This window comes from Cyprinus carpio, chromosome A7 (genome assembly GCF_018340385.1).
Source record: "Cyprinus carpio isolate SPL01 chromosome A7, ASM1834038v1, whole genome shotgun sequence".
Classification (NCBI taxonomy): Eukaryota; Metazoa; Chordata; class Actinopteri; order Cypriniformes; family Cyprinidae; genus Cyprinus; species Cyprinus carpio.
In genome coordinates, this window is record NC_056578.1 from 31,427,950 (window position 1) to 31,446,360 (window position 18,411).

General features: G+C 36.1%; 1 protein-coding gene across 1 annotated transcript; it reads left to right on the forward strand.

Annotated features, from left to right (window-relative positions):
• Positions 1-682: 682 nt before the first annotated feature.
• On the forward strand, positions 683-15,852 carry LOC109097381 (RELT-like protein 1). Its single transcript, XM_019111016.2, has 7 exons — positions 683-1,056; positions 6,032-6,232; positions 8,563-8,637; positions 9,959-10,010; positions 12,883-13,128; positions 14,161-14,296; positions 14,405-15,852. The coding sequence occupies exons 1-7, from the start codon at positions 1,023-1,025 to the stop codon at positions 14,426-14,428; spliced, it is 768 nt and encodes a 255-aa protein (XP_018966561.1). The 5' UTR covers positions 683-1,022; the 3' UTR covers positions 14,429-15,852.
• The last annotated feature ends 2,559 nt before the right edge of the window (positions 15,853-18,411 follow it).

An 18,411-nucleotide genomic window follows, 5' to 3' on the forward strand; every position in this document is an offset into this window, starting at 1 on the left:
TTTTTATTTTATCAATACATATTTTGTGTGTTATCGATTTGCACAGTCATTTAACACTTTCGGAAAGAGGTAATCACTCAGAACAAAACATAAACTACTTTTTTTTTTTTTTTTTTAAATCATACACGTTGTTTATAAAAATAGAACATATCCACTGATCTACAATAGAGATTATGTAGATCAGTGAACACATCTAGCAATGATCTCCGCGTGTCAGACGTCTATTTATGTATTTTTTTTTTAAAAGATGACAATTGCAACTTAAAACATACATTAATAATGATTAATAATATGTATATTGTTTTAAATATTAACATTAAATTACATATTCTGAAAAGAAAAAGGAGATTATCTTCCTTTTCCCCCAAAACAAACTCAAGATCATAATATTTTGGGTTGTATAGATCGGGCCATTATATTGTAAAGAATTTCTCTATGAAATTTAATAGGGTTTAAAAAAATTGTTCAATAGCATTAAAGATTCTTGCAGTGATTTCCATCTCCTGCAAAAATAAGTTACATGTTAAAATACGCTTTGGAAACGTTTGTTTGTGGATACAATATTTGCCACACAAAACAAAACTATCAACTTGCTTCTGTGCGTTATTTTGCTGCGTGACTAGAAGCTGCTGTTTAGACATTTTGCCGGGTTCCCTCTTCCTCTTCTACACGTGTAGAGGCGTGCCGCCCCCCGCAGGACTGGAGATGCACTGTCTGCACGCAAACAGAGACCATATGCACATACAGGACACTTTTGTTTGTGCACGCATCTTTACAATCGCTTTTTGTCCTGGGGATTCTGCTTTTGAATACAAGTCGCACTTGACCGTGTAACGCAACGTTATTAGGTAACTTTACGGGGTTACAACTTTAAGAGTGGGATGTTCGTCATAGCAGCGATACGAATGAGGAAACAGTAGCTGTGAATGTAAGCGCAGCCCACAGCTCACGAGTCTCAGTACACTCCAGTCCGTGCCCGAGTTCATCCGCTGACGACGATCGCGGGTACCAGAAGAGGGGCGATGTCAGACTCCTTAACGAACAGCACCACGACACGTAAGTACATAACCGCGTATTAAGACATGTGCACGGGCAGATCGACCGATGAAGACCTTCTCCGGCAAAATGAGAAACACTCATTCATTCTCGCCTGTATCGTATCAGTATGTTTGTGGCGCACTTGGCTGAATGCAGGGGGGCTTTTGTGCAAGGTGCAGCTGTCAGTCATAAAGTTATTGGCAGATGAGCTGGACAGCACGCGCTGATGCTCTCGTATGTCTGTCCGAGGATCGATATTTGGGATTTTGTTAGTCCATGGTCGTGCGAACAGATGCGTTGACTACATTACAGAACTCTCATCAGTTATAAAGCTCACAACACTGCTTTGTTAGAATTTAGAAATCGCATTGCAATTCCAAAGGGAAACTTGATTGAGTTCTTAATTATGTTTAATTTAAGTGTCAACTCCTAAAATTCGTTTAAAGGAATATGAATTGACATAGATGAGAATTATATAGGCTACGCAAAGCATCACACAAGCAAGTCTTGATATTGTTAATATGGAGTAACTTGCATTTGGCCAGTTAGTGCATATATTCCTTTTTTGCCAATTAAAGTAGTTCCAAAAGAAGCCAAAACATCAAACCATTTTTCACCAAGCTACACAAACTGAAAGCTGCACTGGAATAGAGTCACTCCATTATTTTCTTCACTATGGAGCGCAGCAGTGACCAACCACTGGCCATGGTTCTTTTTTCTTTATTTTTTTTCCCATAGATTTTTACAAATTCTGTGAGAAGCTAAAATAAATAAAATTAAAGGAAAGTTTTTTTTTTTTTTTTTTAAGTTGATTACTCAAAAAAAAAAAATGGATTTGTTAGCCTGGAACCAATTTACATTATCTTTTTTAGTTCAAATCCACAGCTAAAATAGCAAATGATCAATGTTACTTATTAAGCAAGATGTTAATTGAATCTTAGCGAGATCTTTGCCTGTAGTGTCAGTGTAGTGTTTACATTAATGTAGTCTGTTTTACAGTACAATGGTATACACAAAAACTTCAACATTACAGAAACTCTTACAAATGTCAAACATTACAGCATTAAACACTAACACATTAAAAAAACACATAAAATAACACTTAATTCCAACATTTATTCTCCTTATCCAGTCCTACACACAGAAATCCACTACTCAATATCCAAAGTTAACAAAACAATTTTCAGTTACTACAACTTAATTATTGAAGAAATTCAAGTAACGCAGAAATTTGAGTTTACATTATACACAATATTAAGTTGATGTAAAGATCAATATTATGTCTACATAACTCAATCAAAATAATGTTGGCAACTTAAAAGGTTTAATTAAAATACAAATAAATAATTTTAACTTGCAACCATTTATTTATTTAATTTGTGGCAACAGGTCCCCTGAATAATTTTAAGAGTGTAACATTTAAGAATGATATTCATGGATGTTACTCCATGTTGTAGACAACGATTTAGTTTTCTTGCTGCTACAGACATTTTTTTATTTTATTTTTTGTAAGGAAGGAAGGAAAAGACCAAAAAGAAATGCAATCAATAGAATGCTTAATATTAAAGAGGAACAAGAGACAGTGGGTGCTCATTTATCTGCCGCAAAAGCGCAAGCGCTGGTCTAACTGGGTTCACGAAACCATTCAGAGTCAACATGGCAAGTACCACCGTGTACACAGAGACATACCACAAATTATTGGAAAGTTGATTAGTTGAATGCTAAAATTAACTTCTCTTCCATCTTGCTTCGACACTCCACTACAGTAGTATAGTTGATGGATCATGTGCACTCCACTGACTTCACTCCTATTGGTTGTCGCTCCCAAAAGTTGCTCTTCATTTGCATAAAGTTAAAGGTATCTCAGCTTTGTCCCGATCGGCCCCCTTTCTGAAAGCATCGGGCCCCTGTCTGATCTGAGCCTTTGGAATCGTCCTAACCTTTCCCACCGTTATGGCAGCCCAGGGTGCAAGGCTGTGTACTTAATGGCTTAAAAATGACATATGAAAAAGATCAATTAAAAATGACAGTTACACTGCTGTTCAAAAGTTTGGGATCAGTATGATTTTTTTGTGTGATTTAAAGGAGTCTCTGCTGTTCATCAAGGCTGCATTTATTTGACCAAACTTTAAATAATGGTTTTCCATTTTAATCGATGCAAAACTGTTTCCAATATTGATAATAAATCAGCATTTAGAAATGATTTCTGAAAGATCATATGACACTGAAGACTGGAGTAATGATGCTGATGAAAATTCACATTTGCATCACAGGAATAAATTGTATTTTAAAGTATATTAAAATAGAAAACCATTATTTTAAATTGCAATAATATTTCACAATATTACTCTTTTTTCTCCCATTTTTCTGATCAAATAAATGCAGCCTTGATGAGCAGAAGAGACTTTACAAAAAAAAAAAAGAAAAAAAACATTACAAATCTTCCTGATCCCAATCTTTTGAATGGCAGTGTGCATACAACCCTGTTGATTTAAAGATTGTGTTACAAATAAAGTAGTTTGAGAGCATCAGGGAGACTGACTATCATGTCATTCGCAGTGCTTCGGAGAGGTGCTAAAGATTTCTTTTGGTGTGATTTGCTTGTTTTGATTCTCTGATTGGCGGATATTTCTTCACAGAATCATGCAATATTGTTCTTCACCAGAAAAACTAAACACTTTGTTTAATCTATCTGGTGTTACAGTTGTGATATTAAAGAGGTCTTTCAGATTCTAAAACATGGGTCTCTATTAATGCACACAATATCCTGAAGCATGTGTTTTTCCCCCCCGTGTTCCTTTTTCTTTTCCTTGAGTTTTTATTAAGCAAAGATCTGTTTGGATCAAATATAATAGAAACCATATCAAATTTCTCACCACACCTGTTTCCGACTGGAGCGTCACAAGCAGCAGCCGTTGTCTAAAAGGACTGCATCCCTGATTATTCTGTTACAGATAAACAACAATCGCATGGCTAGAAAGAAACTCTTTGGATGTCTAATTGGAAATTACCAGTCTGAAATGTAATCTATACGCTGCCTGAATGTCATTTTGCTGTTTGCTCAAATGTTGTCATGTCTTGCGTGGCCTTTTAGTGTTCAGTTAAGCAAGTGGAATGGAAAAGGTGAATTGTTTAGCTGGAATGTCTTCCCACCTGATTATTCATATTTAAACTGCACAACATTCATTTAGCTTAAGCTGTCATTTAGTTCCCATGAGCGAGTCAAGTGCATTTTTATGACTCCACTTGTTGTAACCTAAGATAACAGAGATTCTCTTCCATTCAGTGTTTATTGTTCATGTGTATGTGAGTCACGTCAGATCCCCATCTCGCTAGTTATCCTGTCTGTTCAGAACTGCTCTGGCGTCGAGCCAGTTCAGCAAGATGAATGGTCACTTCCTACGCACACAAACTCACTATATTATCATAAACTTTGATGCTTAAAGTTCATCAAGAATTTGAAAAAGGAATCCATATGAACCAAACAGTTGCTTGATATGATCAGCAAGTGTTTATGCACAGATAATTGATCAATGCAACAACTATAGAGCTCGTCAAATATGGTGAACGGAAGCTCAAACACTTGCTTGTCATGGTTGATTCATACTGATTACTTTTATGATGTGTTTATGAACTTCCTGAAGCGGCAACGTTTTGACAGAATAGAGGGTTTTCAATAGAGGGTTTAAGATAATGCACATACACATGACGTATAATATACATAACACATAATATAAAGGCTGTAAAATCTTTATTGGTGCATGTTATTAAAAAATGTGAGATAAAAATTAAAGGCCTAAAAGCACGCCTCTCATCACTTGTGAATATAATGTGACGTATCCATAGCTCCACCCAGGCTATTTAATTGTAATGGTGGGATTTGGATGAGTATATTTTATTGATGTCTTCAGCAGACTAAGGCTCCAGTCATTTTGTCAATTACTGTCCCTTCCTTAGTACACTGTATTCAGGGCTTTTGTGTTTTGTAAATGCAACAAGCCCAAGCATCTGTGCATGTGATATATAGACATGCAGTGACAGCATCACAATCAGCTCTTTGTCTGTATGTGTGCTTGGCTCATAACTTGTTGGGGGTCAAAGTTCAGTCCCAGAGACTAAGCAGGAACGCCCAATATACAGTTTGTTCACAGACTGGATAACCCTTTGACCTCTTGTGTTCTCAAGACATGTTTAAACAAAGAGTTCTCCGTATGATGTCCGATTTTACAGATTTAAATTCCTGGAATATATTGAAGTACCATGATATTACAGATGTAGGCCTAGTACATAAAGGGTTAAGAGTGAAATATATAGAGAGTGATGAAATGAGAGCGTGTAACTACAGTGGAAATTTACAGGGATTACTGCGTCCCCTGAGTCATTCACTGCAGGGTACCACGCCAGTGTCTGTCTCCTGTGCTGTTGTCCGAGGTCATTCTTTCCCTCCCCAGCCCTTTCTGTCATTCTCTATGTATCTGACTGACCAAACTCATTTTGAGCTGTAATGCGTTTCTCTGTCTGTGCAGCTGTATTGAATAAGCACTGCTAACTCAGAAACTTTAGCCACAGAAGAGAGCTAACAGCAAAGAATAGTAACTCAATGAAGTTATGGTTTAATCTAAAGATGTTTTTTTTTTTAGCAGTGGTGCATAACATTGGCTTAAACATTCCAATAACTTGACAAACTCGGCTGTCTTCCTTGTTCCTTGTTATCAGATGGGTTGAAGTAAAAATTCTGTACATTTTCTCTGTAGGAAATGATTTTTGAAAATAACTAAAACAAACCTACTGTGAACTACAAGCTAATTTAGCTGATTAAAGTTCATATGTAAGGAGTATACTAGAATATAAAAGCCAACAGAAATAAAAACAAGGCCTGTCCGGTGTTGTAGTGGGTCAAAATGTCTTTGATTTCTAACTATAAAATCCATCTAATCAGTAATCAATCATTCTATCAGTTTGTACTGTATTGATTAATATCTTCTCTCTTTAGATGGCAATGGTGATGGGAACTCCAGTAGCCCACAGAATATTGCCTTTTTTTTGGTGCCTTCCTTCTTCCTGTTGGGGCTTCTGGGTGTCCTTATCTGCCACATCCTGAAGAGGAAGGGCTACCGCTGTACAACTGAGGCAGAGGAAGATGCTGAGCTGGATAAAGAGAGGGACGAAGAGGAGAAAGATCCAGAAAAAGGAGGTGAGAGTGCTTTGCTGACATTTGGTTAACTTTAGATTGCATATACACACCATGTTTCTTGAAATGGGTTTATTATGCAATTCTTGTGATTTTTATTACGGACAATGGCATTTCGGGAAGGAGATTGTGAAATCTTTTGACAAGGACCTTAAAATGACCATTGGAGCAGGAGCTATTTATTTATTTTTTATTAATTGGATCTTCATTGTTAGCTGGGGTTTGATGGTTTGTATATGGAAATGGTCTAAAAGCTGTGTTGTATGTAAGCAGTGGATTCAATTGAAAATAAAGACTTGAGAAGTCAATATCTGTAAACTACTTTCCTTTCAGCAATCAGTTGAAGGACCACTGAAGGTTAAAAGTGGATGCGTGACCTCATTCCACGGTGGTTCAAGTGCTTGTGGGATGGTGGATTTAAGCTGACATTTATGTTTTATTTAAATTCAGGCCAGTTGGAAGCAGTTTTGTTTTTCTTGTTTTCAAACATTCTTTAGGAAGAGAGGTGAAGAAATGTCATGGAAAAACAAAGATTCCCAGAACTGGGCTGGCCACAGCAGTGCAAATTGTATGGTATTGTTCTCAGTGTTCACCTTGCACATTACTGTTTGTCTTTGTGTCATTTAAAACTGTATATTTGTTCACTGCTGCTATGGTTGTGTCTAGGAGGCGTTTTAGCTCCAGGAAACATTCCCGCATTAAGAATCTACTGTATCATTTTTTTAATTCTTATTTATATATATATTTATTTATTTCCTAGGAATGTTCTGGTGGGATTGTCTGAATTCTAGGAAACTTAAAAGTGTGTGTGTGTGTGTGTGTGTGTGTGTGTGTGTGTGTGTGTGTGTGTGGACTTGTTTAACCTGACACAACCCTCTCTCTTTCTTACGCTCTCTCTCCTCCTCTTTATGTTTGTCTTCAGATCTTTGGATCCAAACATATCTGATTGCATGTGATTCAGCACTAATTACATATATTTTTCCTCCAATAATAAAATGCATTATACAAAGCCATCTGGATGAGCAGTATTATTTTAGTATTATTTATACAGTATAATATTTATGATATTTTGAGCTAGCTTTTATTTTTCTATAAAATGTTCATTTTAGTTTTTTTTTTCAGCTTTTGTCATTTTATAAAATATTATTTCTATATAGCTTTTTTCAGTGAGTTGCCAAGGCAACATTTCTATAAAACCTTTTGTCAATTTTTTTAATCTAATATCTATTTTTTTATATATTAGCTTTATTACAATTAACAAAAATGATTTTAATAGTTTTAATTGTAGTTAACAATTAGTTCTGTACATATAAGTGTTAACGAAGATTACATTTCTTTTTGAATTATTTATTTATTTGTTTGTTTATCAGAATGTCTTTTTGAACTAGTGAGAGTAATCAGATCCACTCACCCACTTCTATGAGCTTGTGCTCTCATCAGGATCTTTGGGCTCCGATCAGAGAGAAACTGAAATGAAGCTTTGTGGTGATAATTATGCGTATTATTTTTTCTTTGTTGTTACCTAGACTGTATGTATTTTGACATTGTGAATGGAAATTTTGTAGCTGTAGATTAATACATGCCATAAAAATAAATAAATAAGAAAAACAGAAAGCATATCATACATTTTATATGACTCCAGAACTCCACATCTCCCCGTCTGATCCCCAGCTGTGAGAGCAAATCCAGCGCAGGAAATCTGTCCCTTTCAGCAGGGGTCCATGGCTTCAGGAAGGACATGGGTGGTTTGTGTTCATGCGTGTGTGTGTGTGTTCGTGTGTGTGTGTGTGTGTGTGTGTGCGTGTGTGTGTGTGCGTGCGTGCGTGCGTGCGTGCGTGCATGCGTGCGTGTGTGTGTTTTCTGAGCTGAAGTTTTTCAGAAATTCCCTTCCATCTCCAGATGCCTTTATGAGGCCTTTCACTGATGTTCAACAAACTATATTTAGTGTTAGTATTGTAAATGGTAGTGTTTTCTGTGATCATAAGCAAGTCATTTTAGTACTACTGTGTCAGACAATACAATATTTCATACCGCCTGCATATTGAGTGTCATGAAATAACAAATACTAATAACAGATGGTTTATGATGGCAGTTTGAGACAAAGACTGTTAAACACGCACACTTTTTATGGATGTTTTGTGCCGCATTTCTGCTTTGGTTCTGCTTGTATGACATAAAACACTAAACAAACTAAGTGGGGCTTTTTGTTTTCCAAAAACAGATGTCACTTAATTATTTTCTTTTTCTAGCAAATGCAAGTTGACCAATATTCAGTAGCTCAAAGTATTATTCTTTCATGTTTAACACAACCCATCTCTTTCTCTCTCTGTCAGATCTGAATGACACCTTCAGTGAAGACAACGCTGACACAGTGGGCCGAATTGTTCACTACATCATGAAAAATGAAGGTAAGCTGAATGAATGTGTGGATAAAGATGAGATTACACACCTATTGCACTGAAAGGTCATGCTGTATGAGCGGTTTGACAGACCCTGGTTAAGATAAGTCCAGGACTGGTAATGTCTTTGTGGGTTTTTTTGTTTACTGAGGGAGACATGAGGTGTAACCAGTCAGTCACACTGATTGTAATGCAGGAATTAATTGTGACAGAGCATGAACAATCCTCAGCTGACCTCAGAGCAGTTAATTATCATGAGGTCAACCCAGACAACATATTATTCCAGTTACAGGTTTTTTCCCCAGGTTGATTAAAATATCTTCATTAATTGACTTTATAATAAATGAATTGACACTTGGTGTCTGGGTGTCTAGGTTGGACATTTAGTCAAATCTATTTTATGGGAGCAATGCTGATCAAGCATGTTAATGTTGTGACTTTGTGAACCAGTCATGAGTTTATTCATCTTGATTTCTTGTTGATGCCTGTAGAAGGTGTTGTCTGGCTCACTTCAGGCTGTGAAGGCCATGTGTAACATTGCATCTTAACAATTTCAAAGTGTACAAGAAAAGTTCAGTTGTACATGAAATGGGAAAACTGATCTGAGAATGAAAAATAGAGAAATAAAAAAAAAGTGGAACTATGGTTTTGGTCTGTTTGAACCTGTTTAGAAAAACACCAGTGGTCACTCCATGGTGACACCATCTGATCAACAGCATTTGAAACAGTTTCTTCCCCATTAGTATGACACTGTGGACAGGAAGTGATATTACTGCTGCTTGTGTCTTAGGTATTTGTGTGTGCATCTTTCATGAAGCTCCATGTCCTCTGCTTGATCATGATGCATGCCTAGCAATACACTATTGTTACAGAAACAGCATATTTCTGCATATCTAGTGGATGTTTAATAAGAAGACATATAGCAGTCAGCTTCTTAAAATGTATAAGACGTTCTTCTGTGTAAGCGGAAGGAACTGAAAGTTTTGTGAAGTGCTAGTCACTTTCATTGCCAGTGATTGCACAATTCGTGTGCTCCTTTGTGAAAATGTTAACATTTTAAAGTTTATTGCCTTTTTGAAGGCATTTTAAATTGAAACTACCCTGATGTCATTTCATCTTGAAACTAAACGATGGCTTAAAACTATGCTCTGTCCACTGTAATTGTGAATATGTGCCGCAGTAGTAGTTGCATCAGAAGGCAGTCAGCTGCTTTCATTAGTCAGAAGACTTCGGTTTGCTTAATAGTTCTGCATCTGAAGCTGCAGACTCTTCTCTGTGCTAACTTAACAAGTCATTTAATGAACACTCTCTCTTTCATTTTCTTCACCAGCCAACTCCGACGCACTCAAAGCCATGGTTCAGGACAGTATAGAATCGGAGGGGTAAGACTTTGTTTATGTCTTACCTATATTTGTTTTCTGTTCTCTCTGTAATTGTGTCCTAAACTGGCATGTTTCTTAAAAAACCTAACAAATTCATTTCCATTATTCATTTAATTTCACTTTATTATGCTGATAATTCAGTATGTATTCAGTTAGAACAAAAAGCTAAGTAAAAGTATTTTCTCTAGCTCTCAGCATATTGGATCCTCACTACATATAAAGAAACTTGTAGCTATATAGAAATACAGTTGCATACTTGTAAAACAAGCATGAATGTTTCATTAGACATGGAGGTATTGTTAGCTTACAAAATTCAGTAGGTATTTTTTAAGTCAGTGCCCCATCCCTCCACAAGATGGTGATGTCACTTCTTAAATAACGGCTGCAGCACACGAGGGCAGAGTTACAGAGTAGCATTGAGGCATAAAGGTGGTTCTGTCCGTCTCATATGACACCATGAAGCACAAAAGCATCAATCACTGACACTGCTGCAAGCCAGAATTAGATCCAGGAAGACTTTCAAAACCACAAATGTAGAGAAGTCACAGGATATGAGTCTGGGTGGAGCACTGGTCTCAACTTAAGATATATGTAAATGTTATTGTGCTCTATTTTATCAGCATTATGACATTAGTTTATAGAAGGTGAAAGTTAATTTCCTAGTACTGAAAAAGTATGACATCAAGATTAAGGCCCTTCAAATTGCGCATATACCTGTACTAAATCTTATTCCTGTAACATTTCAAAATACACGAGTGAATGTTTATTCATCATGAAATGGTATATTTTAACGGTAATGGTAATGGTATTTAATGGTATAGTTTCATTCATCTTATGCAATTCACAGTCTTACACATCAGTCACTAGATTAAAGGGATAGTTCACTCATAAAAAATAAATAAAATAAATAATAATAATGTTCTCTCATCATTTACTCCCTCTCATGTCATTCCAAATCTGTTTTTATTTCTGCAGTGGAAAAAAAACGAGATAAATAAACTGGTTGCTTTCAAACTTCAACTAGAATTCAAAAGGGCCATAAAATCTTAAAAGTGGTCCTAAATGTGTACTTTAAGATTTCGGGACTCATATGATAGCCGTTATTCAATGAACATCTTCCCCTTCAGTGAGCTTTTAACTCAAGGAAACTGTTGGGACCAGAACAAATCAGTGAGAGAACCTGAATAAATCATTCCTATTAAACCAGTTCACTGAAAACGTTATTTAAAAAGTGCAATGCTAAATTTTAAATATATATAAATAAATTATTTTAGGGGTTTCAATTTAGGGAATTCCTTTAATTTCCTTCCTTTTCCCCAAATGTCCTCCTTTGATGTTGTGTGTGTGTGTGTGTGTGTGTGTGTGTGTGTGTGTGTGTGTGTGTGAATAATAGATTTGAGTTGAACAATGACGTGACTCTGCTTGACACTGCATATACACAGCAAAGTGAATTTGATTCCTACTATCTTGAACACAAGAATGAGAAAAGAAAAAGAGAGACTGAAAAGAGGAGCAGAGCATCAGGAAGGTGAAAGGTTTAGAGAAATCAGATGCTGTGACAAAAGGAGCGAGTGATTAGGAAGTCAAAAGAAGAAGAGGAAAATGAGGAGTGGTGCTCAGAATGAAGGGTGATTGGGTGTTCTGCAGAGGAGATGTTGTGCCGTCCATTCTCCAGACACTTACTGAGCGCACAGGGCATCCATGGGGAGATAAATCTGGGAGTGGAGGGCTTTTGCAAGTTAAATGTCAATTTACATGCTTGCAAAATTTAAGTCAGTGGTTATTTGTAAAAGTTCGAATAAGGATGCTTTCTGCAGCTAGCAGTGTTGAAAAAGCTGCTTTAAATTATGAATAGGTAAATGTTTCACTTATCAAGACCTGCATTCTTTTTGTTCAGTTCATTATCAATACATCGCTGTACAGTTTTACCCCAAAGAGGCTGGATGAATCAGCCTGGATCTCATTTTGGATCATTCTGCTTATCGTTTGATGCATTCCTCAAAAAGAACTGACTCGAAAGAATGAATCTTTTTTTTTCCAGCTGGGCATTTCATTTAATATTGTAAGCATAGTGGTATAGTGTTTTGTGTAGCTACACTGCTACTTGTTTGAAAAAGTAGCTCGCTATTGAAAATGTACTCTCGAGCTACTGAAAAATGTAGTTGGGCTAGTAAAATGGAGCTAACTCAACACTGGCAGCTAGAAGGTGTAGTTACAACATCTACCAGCAGGGGCTAATGAGACCAAGGCAAACTGCAGAACCATGACCCCCTAATGACTGCTTTAAAGTGACGATGCCTTTTTAATTCAGTGTTTATATATTAAATGATTGAACTAACTGATTTCACATTTTAGTTGTGGCTTCGATTGCAGAACACACTGAATACAGTTCTGGTGTAGTGTGTGTTTGCATGTGTGTCTCTTGCTCTTTAATGTTCCTCAAAGTCCCTCTTGCAGGTGGCAGATGAAGTATCTCTGTCCTGCTCTTCCTCTGCCTCTCAAATGAGGCACACGTGCGTATGCACACAGAGCAGAACAACATCCCGCAGTGTAATGAAGACTGATAAGAGAAGGACCACTGCATTTCCCTTTTTTTTCTTTTAGTTGGCAGAGTGGAAGGACAAAATAAATAGAGGGAGAAGGAGAGAGGAGAAGACAGATAAAGCAGCAGGAGAGAGAGTTGGTCTGTCTTTTCAAGTAACTGCTCCAATTGTGCTGTATTTCAGCTAAAATATAGTACCTTTCAGATATAGAAGCAAAAGCTTTAGTGAAAGTGTAGTGTAGTGTTCTCTGTTGTATATGCCAAATTTTGGCAAATGTAACTAGGTCGTCATGCAGTTAAGCTGATATTTTTCTGTTCGATTTCCTACAGTCGCCCTGTGACGCCCACCTCTCCAAACACACCCGCCAGCCCAGAGAGCCCTGCACCGCGAGGGTTGCCACCCAGCTCAGCCAAACACACCTGCAACCATCTGCACACCATCGGAGGGATCGGAGGACATAAGAACATCTGCAACCGCTGCAACCAGAAGAAATGGCCTCTGATGAGACGCTCATCCAGCAAAAAACTGGACAGACGCAGTCAAGTAGTAGAGGTCGTAGTGCTGTCTGTAGGCAGGTGTGTGTTACCTACAACACTTTATATATGCAGAATTACATGATGTGAGAGATGAGTCAGGATCTGGATAAAGGAGACAAACCTGGTGGAAAAGAGCTGTACTGGCTCTAGCTCACAGAATTCAGCCCAAATCTGTAAATGCGGTTAGAGTTGGGCGATAAATTGATAATGATATTTATCTGAAAAAAAATAAATAAAAAGAAGAAATATACCCTATATTTAGATGATTAGAGGTGTTGGTAAAAAGTCTGGATGTGCTACACATACTCAAGCAGGCATCAAAAAGTCTTCACAATTAACCTCCAAAATAATAATTTGGTGTAACTTTTAGAAATTATGGTTATGAAATATATAACTTCTACTATTTTTTTGTATAGTAAAATGTACCTTTCAAAGTAATAATAATAATAATAAGGAAAAATAATAATAATACAGTGTATTTGTTTTATTTTATACATTATACATTGATTTGTTACTATTATTAATAATAAAATAAAAGGTAACACTTTCTTTTGATGGTCCCCCGACTGGCATTCTATGGATTATAAGTAACTTTGCAATCAACTTATTCTTCTAACAGTCTACTAGTAATCTAACGAGAGTTAGCTGATGTGTAGTTACACAGTTACTTATAGTTAGTGGAATGTCTAATGTTGACTATCAAATAACATTGCATTTTTATTTTTGGACACACTTTTTGTTTAAAGCAGCAAATTACATTATTGTCCTATTTTCTTTTGCTTACATTTAAAAAAAAAAAAAGTTTAAACCGTTAATGTTGTATGTTTTAATTTCATTACACACTATTTTTGATGATAAACACAATCCAAAAAAACACACAATCCAGAAAACATAACAAATTGTTGACTTTGTTTCTTGAGGTCTAGCAAACATGTGAAATCCATTTCCTTCTCAATCATTGGCATGAAATCAATGTTGTGATGCATATTGGTATTGAATGATATGGATATTATTATTATAACAAAAGGGCTGAACTTTTTGCTCTCGTTACATCTCTCTTTTTTTCTCTAGATTCCGGGTGACAAAGAGTGACCCCAAATCGTCCCGGGATAGGCAGACGTTGTTGATCACTGAGCCCAATGGCAGTGTTCCCCCTTCACCTGCTAACGCTGACCCCCCTGAACACATCACAGGCCCAGAGTCACAGGTGACTGGCTTTAGTGTGGAAGAAAACTCTCATTCCTAATGCAGGTTAAGCAAACTCTCCAAAGAGTTTATCAAGGGTTATTTTTATCCTTGTGTTGTTTGTCTTTAGGATAAAGGAGGCGGTGCAAAATGACATCTGTAGAGTTCCAGCAGCTTCCCAGGTGACATTTTAAAAAGATTTTAATCTGGAAGTCACACTTCCAAAGAGGACTGAAGAGAGGGAAAACGCCTCAAATTGTGTTGATAGATGGAGGAGGAAAAGAGGATGATGGATGCAAACCCTCCTTTCTGTCAAGTGACACGTCAGTTGTGGAAAGGCAGCAGAAGCCATACATTAACCTGTCACCATGGCAGCCCACCTTTCTCAAACACCCTTGTGTCATTATGGTGGATGGCGTCATTTGTGTTTGTTAATGACTATGAGTGTGTCAATGTTTAATCCAAGCTGGCATTGTGGTTGGAGATCTTCGCCATGTGCCTCTTTGGGCAACTTCCAGGAAGTGGGAAGTATTGTTCAGGGTTTTTTTTTTTCCTTTTTCATTGCAAGCTGTGATAAACACAGAAAAAGAGAGCCATGAAATTTCTCACTGGTTACAATCCAGACTAAACGTTTAACTTAACCTGTTGCCATCTTAAATGGACTGGGCTTGATCTTCTTCCCTATATACACCTTTTCGCCTTTGTTTTTTTTTTTTATAAATTAAACTGTTTAGAGAACATTTTCTTTAAACCAGTGAAATTGCATATTTAATAGATTAATTTATCAACCTAGCACACCTTAACCAACTGGAAGTTTGCCTGGTGATGTCAGGTTTGGTCTAGGACAGATTCAGTTCACCAGTCTGCCGAACACTCAACACTCAACTTTAGAAATGTTAAACATTCTTAGTTTAGCTTGCATGTGTCCACAGAGTTCAGAAACTCTTAAGTCTATAGCTCATTTAGTGATGTAATGTCAAGTGTATACAAATAGATAAGACTATATCCTTCACTATACTTAATATTATTGCTATCTTTAAAAAAAAAAAAAAAAAAATCTATGGTACCTCAAAGAAGGTAAAAGTGTCCAAGCATAGGCAAAGAAGACCAAAATATAGGACTTTTTAATAATCCTGAGTATTTTAACCAAAACTCCAATAAATATACAGTTGGCTTTTAAAAAAAAAAAATGTATTTTGCCTTTAATTAACATTGTCATTATCGTGCCACTGATTTTGTTTTGCCTTTTTTTTTTTTGCTAAAACACCATACAGGTAGATGTCAAAATATCTTTAGGCTTTCTAACTCATTGCACACAAGCTTGAGGTGCTTGAACGAATAATTTAAATAAATGTTGCTCAAAGCCTTCTTGCTAAAATTTTAGCTACTGAAATGATATGAATCTAACTTATCTTAATGTGTCACTTCAAGTACTGTTACTTCTGAAATCGACAAGAATTAAAGAAACACGAAGATGTGTAAACAGAAGAATTATTTAAAGAAAATGAGTAAGAATGTGCTGTTATATTTTAGTGAAAGTTTTGTACCTAGAATTTATACATTAAAAGATTAAACACACATTGGGCTGGTTGTGTTGATTTTGCTTTACCCACAACCCATGATCATGATACACTTCCCCACACTGTGTACTTGCACATTTGCTACCCTGAATGTTCTGGGGTCAGTGTAGCTCAAAAGTAATGGCTTTAAGAAACTTTAACTTCTCTATGTCCTTCCAACGTTCTCAGCACAACAAACTCTCAGTGCCTTCATTCATAGCGAGGTGCAAGAGGTTCATGGATCTGTAGTATGTTTTCTAGAGCTGGACTGTGGTTAAAGATCTGTAAGAGTCTGTTAATAGGTGATTGGTGCAGCACTAATGACCTTCAGGTCTGAAACGCTGAAGACCTATCTTTCCTATCTCTCCATGACTGCTGCCTACTTACCCATGACCTACTGGAAAGTATGTGACCTTGTTCATTATATACATTTTTTTTTTTTTTTTTTTGGAGTCGATGACTATTTTTGTACTTTATGCATCAGGATATTTCTAGAAAGAAGGAATCATTAAGTTACAAGAATGTGCAGTAACAGTGTGAGTCTGGAGCTTATAAATGGTTAACACTGTAGAGTATTATTAGTCTGGATATGTTTTTGGATATTGTGAATCATTAACTCAAGCCCACACAGACTTTAAAGAGATGTAAATGCCCAGACACAGTTTCATGGTGTCTGTGCTGTATGTAGAAACAGCTGGACCTTTGGTGTTGATCATTTGTGTTTGGCTATAAAGGAAACTGAATTCAGGTTTTTATATATTGCACAAATAGTGTATTTAAAGGGATACTCCACCCAAAATGAAAATTTTGTCATTAATCACTTATGTGTATGCTATTCTGTATCATCCACGCCACAAGGATGCACTGTTTCTACGTGTATCTAGCTTTGATATGAAAGAAAATAGCGCATCCCTGTGGCACGGCTGATACAGAAGAGCATACGCAGCATACGGTTATAATGAGAGACACAGAGGAGACTGTTGACACAGGAATTGTTGAATAAAGTTGTTATTTTTGTTTTCTTCGCTTATAAAAAGTGTTGCTTCATATAACCCAGATTGCAATTCACATGTCATAAGAATTATTCTCACCATTAACAGTGAGACTCTGTTACTAGATAACACTACTATTTAAATGACAGTCTATGGGACAGTCACAAGCCTCCTGGTTTTCATCCAAAATATCTTAAATTGTGTTCTGAAGACGAATTAAGCTATTACGGGTTTGGAACAACATGGGGTTAAGTGATTAATGGCAGAATTTTCATTTTGGGGTGGAATATCCCTTTAACTTGTAATATTTGATATCATTTCTATTTTTCTATACTGGCTACAATTTATATAGTCTCAGTGATTTTTAAGATATTTTTATTCAGCAAGGGTGCACTGAATTGATCTAAAGTGATGCTAAATATGTTTAGTGTTACAAAACTGAATTTAACAATTTCAAATAAATGCTGTTCTTTTGAACTTTGTTCATCAAAAAGATTGCATGACGATGTCCACACAAAGGTTTGTTCAACAACTGTTTTCAACACTGATAAGAAATGTTTCTTGAGCATCAAATCAGCATTATTCAAATGATTTCGGAAAGATTATGTGACTCTGAAGACTAGAATAATGGCTTCATTATCACATAAATAAAATACATTTTGAAATATATTAAAATAGAAAATAATTATTTTAAATAAATAATTTCACAATATCCCTGCTGTATTTGATCAAATAATTGCAACCTTGTTGTATATCAGAGACTTACTTCAAAACAATTTTAAAAATCTTAACAACCCTAAACTTTTGAACAGCAGTGTCAAATTTAATTTTTGAGACACTTTTAAAACCCTCTTGTAAAATAAAAATCATTATTTGGAATTTTAATAACTGCTTTTGCATTGGCATTAAAATCTATGTTCATTTTTGGCTATGACTAAACAACGCAAGTCAGGGTTCTATAAACGCAAGATACCTTTCTCTATATATTCTCTTTTATCCTAAACACTGGTGTCAGTATGGCCTCGTGTACTGTTAAAAGCAATCTTTACTATTAGCAATCAAAGATCAAAGCATCAATTTAACTAAGAGTGAATAAAAATTTGACAAGCAGTTGCTGTATCAAAAAAAAAAAAAAAAAAAAAAAACTGACTACGAAAGAGAAAAGACAAAAAGATGGAGTTTGAAAAGGACTAGAGCACTACAGGACGAAAATCTTTTGAAACAGTTCATAATGCAAGTGATGTTATACCCAGTCAAAGGTGACTTATTTTCACCCTTACACTCATTAAAAGAATCATCATAATATAAAATGGTGCATAACATCTGTATCTTAATCATGCTTTAGTATTTTGTCATGAGACATTTGTAGAATTGTACAAACCTCACAATTCCCAATATCTGATCTCTTTGGGTTTCAGCACAATAGCAGTCATACACTTCAGGACAGTGGCCAGTAAGGACTGGAGGGAGATATCATTAAGTTATATAAAAGGCCCTACGGCATCGTTATCCACAAGACAGAAATGTCAACAGATTACATCGCAAGTCTTATGATCAAGCACATTGTTTTTATTTCCCCCCTGGTT

Coding starts and splice junctions, on each gene's coding strand:
- LOC109097381 (XM_019111016.2), top strand. CDS start 1,023: ATGTCAGACTCCTTAACGAACAGCACCACGACAC. Junction 6,233..8,562: donor GAAAGATCCAGAAAAAGGAG/GTGAGAGTGCTT, acceptor TCTCTCTGTCAG/ATCTGAATGACACCTTCAGT. Junction 8,638..9,958: donor CTACATCATGAAAAATGAAG/GTAAGCTGAATG, acceptor TTTCTTCACCAG/CCAACTCCGACGCACTCAAA.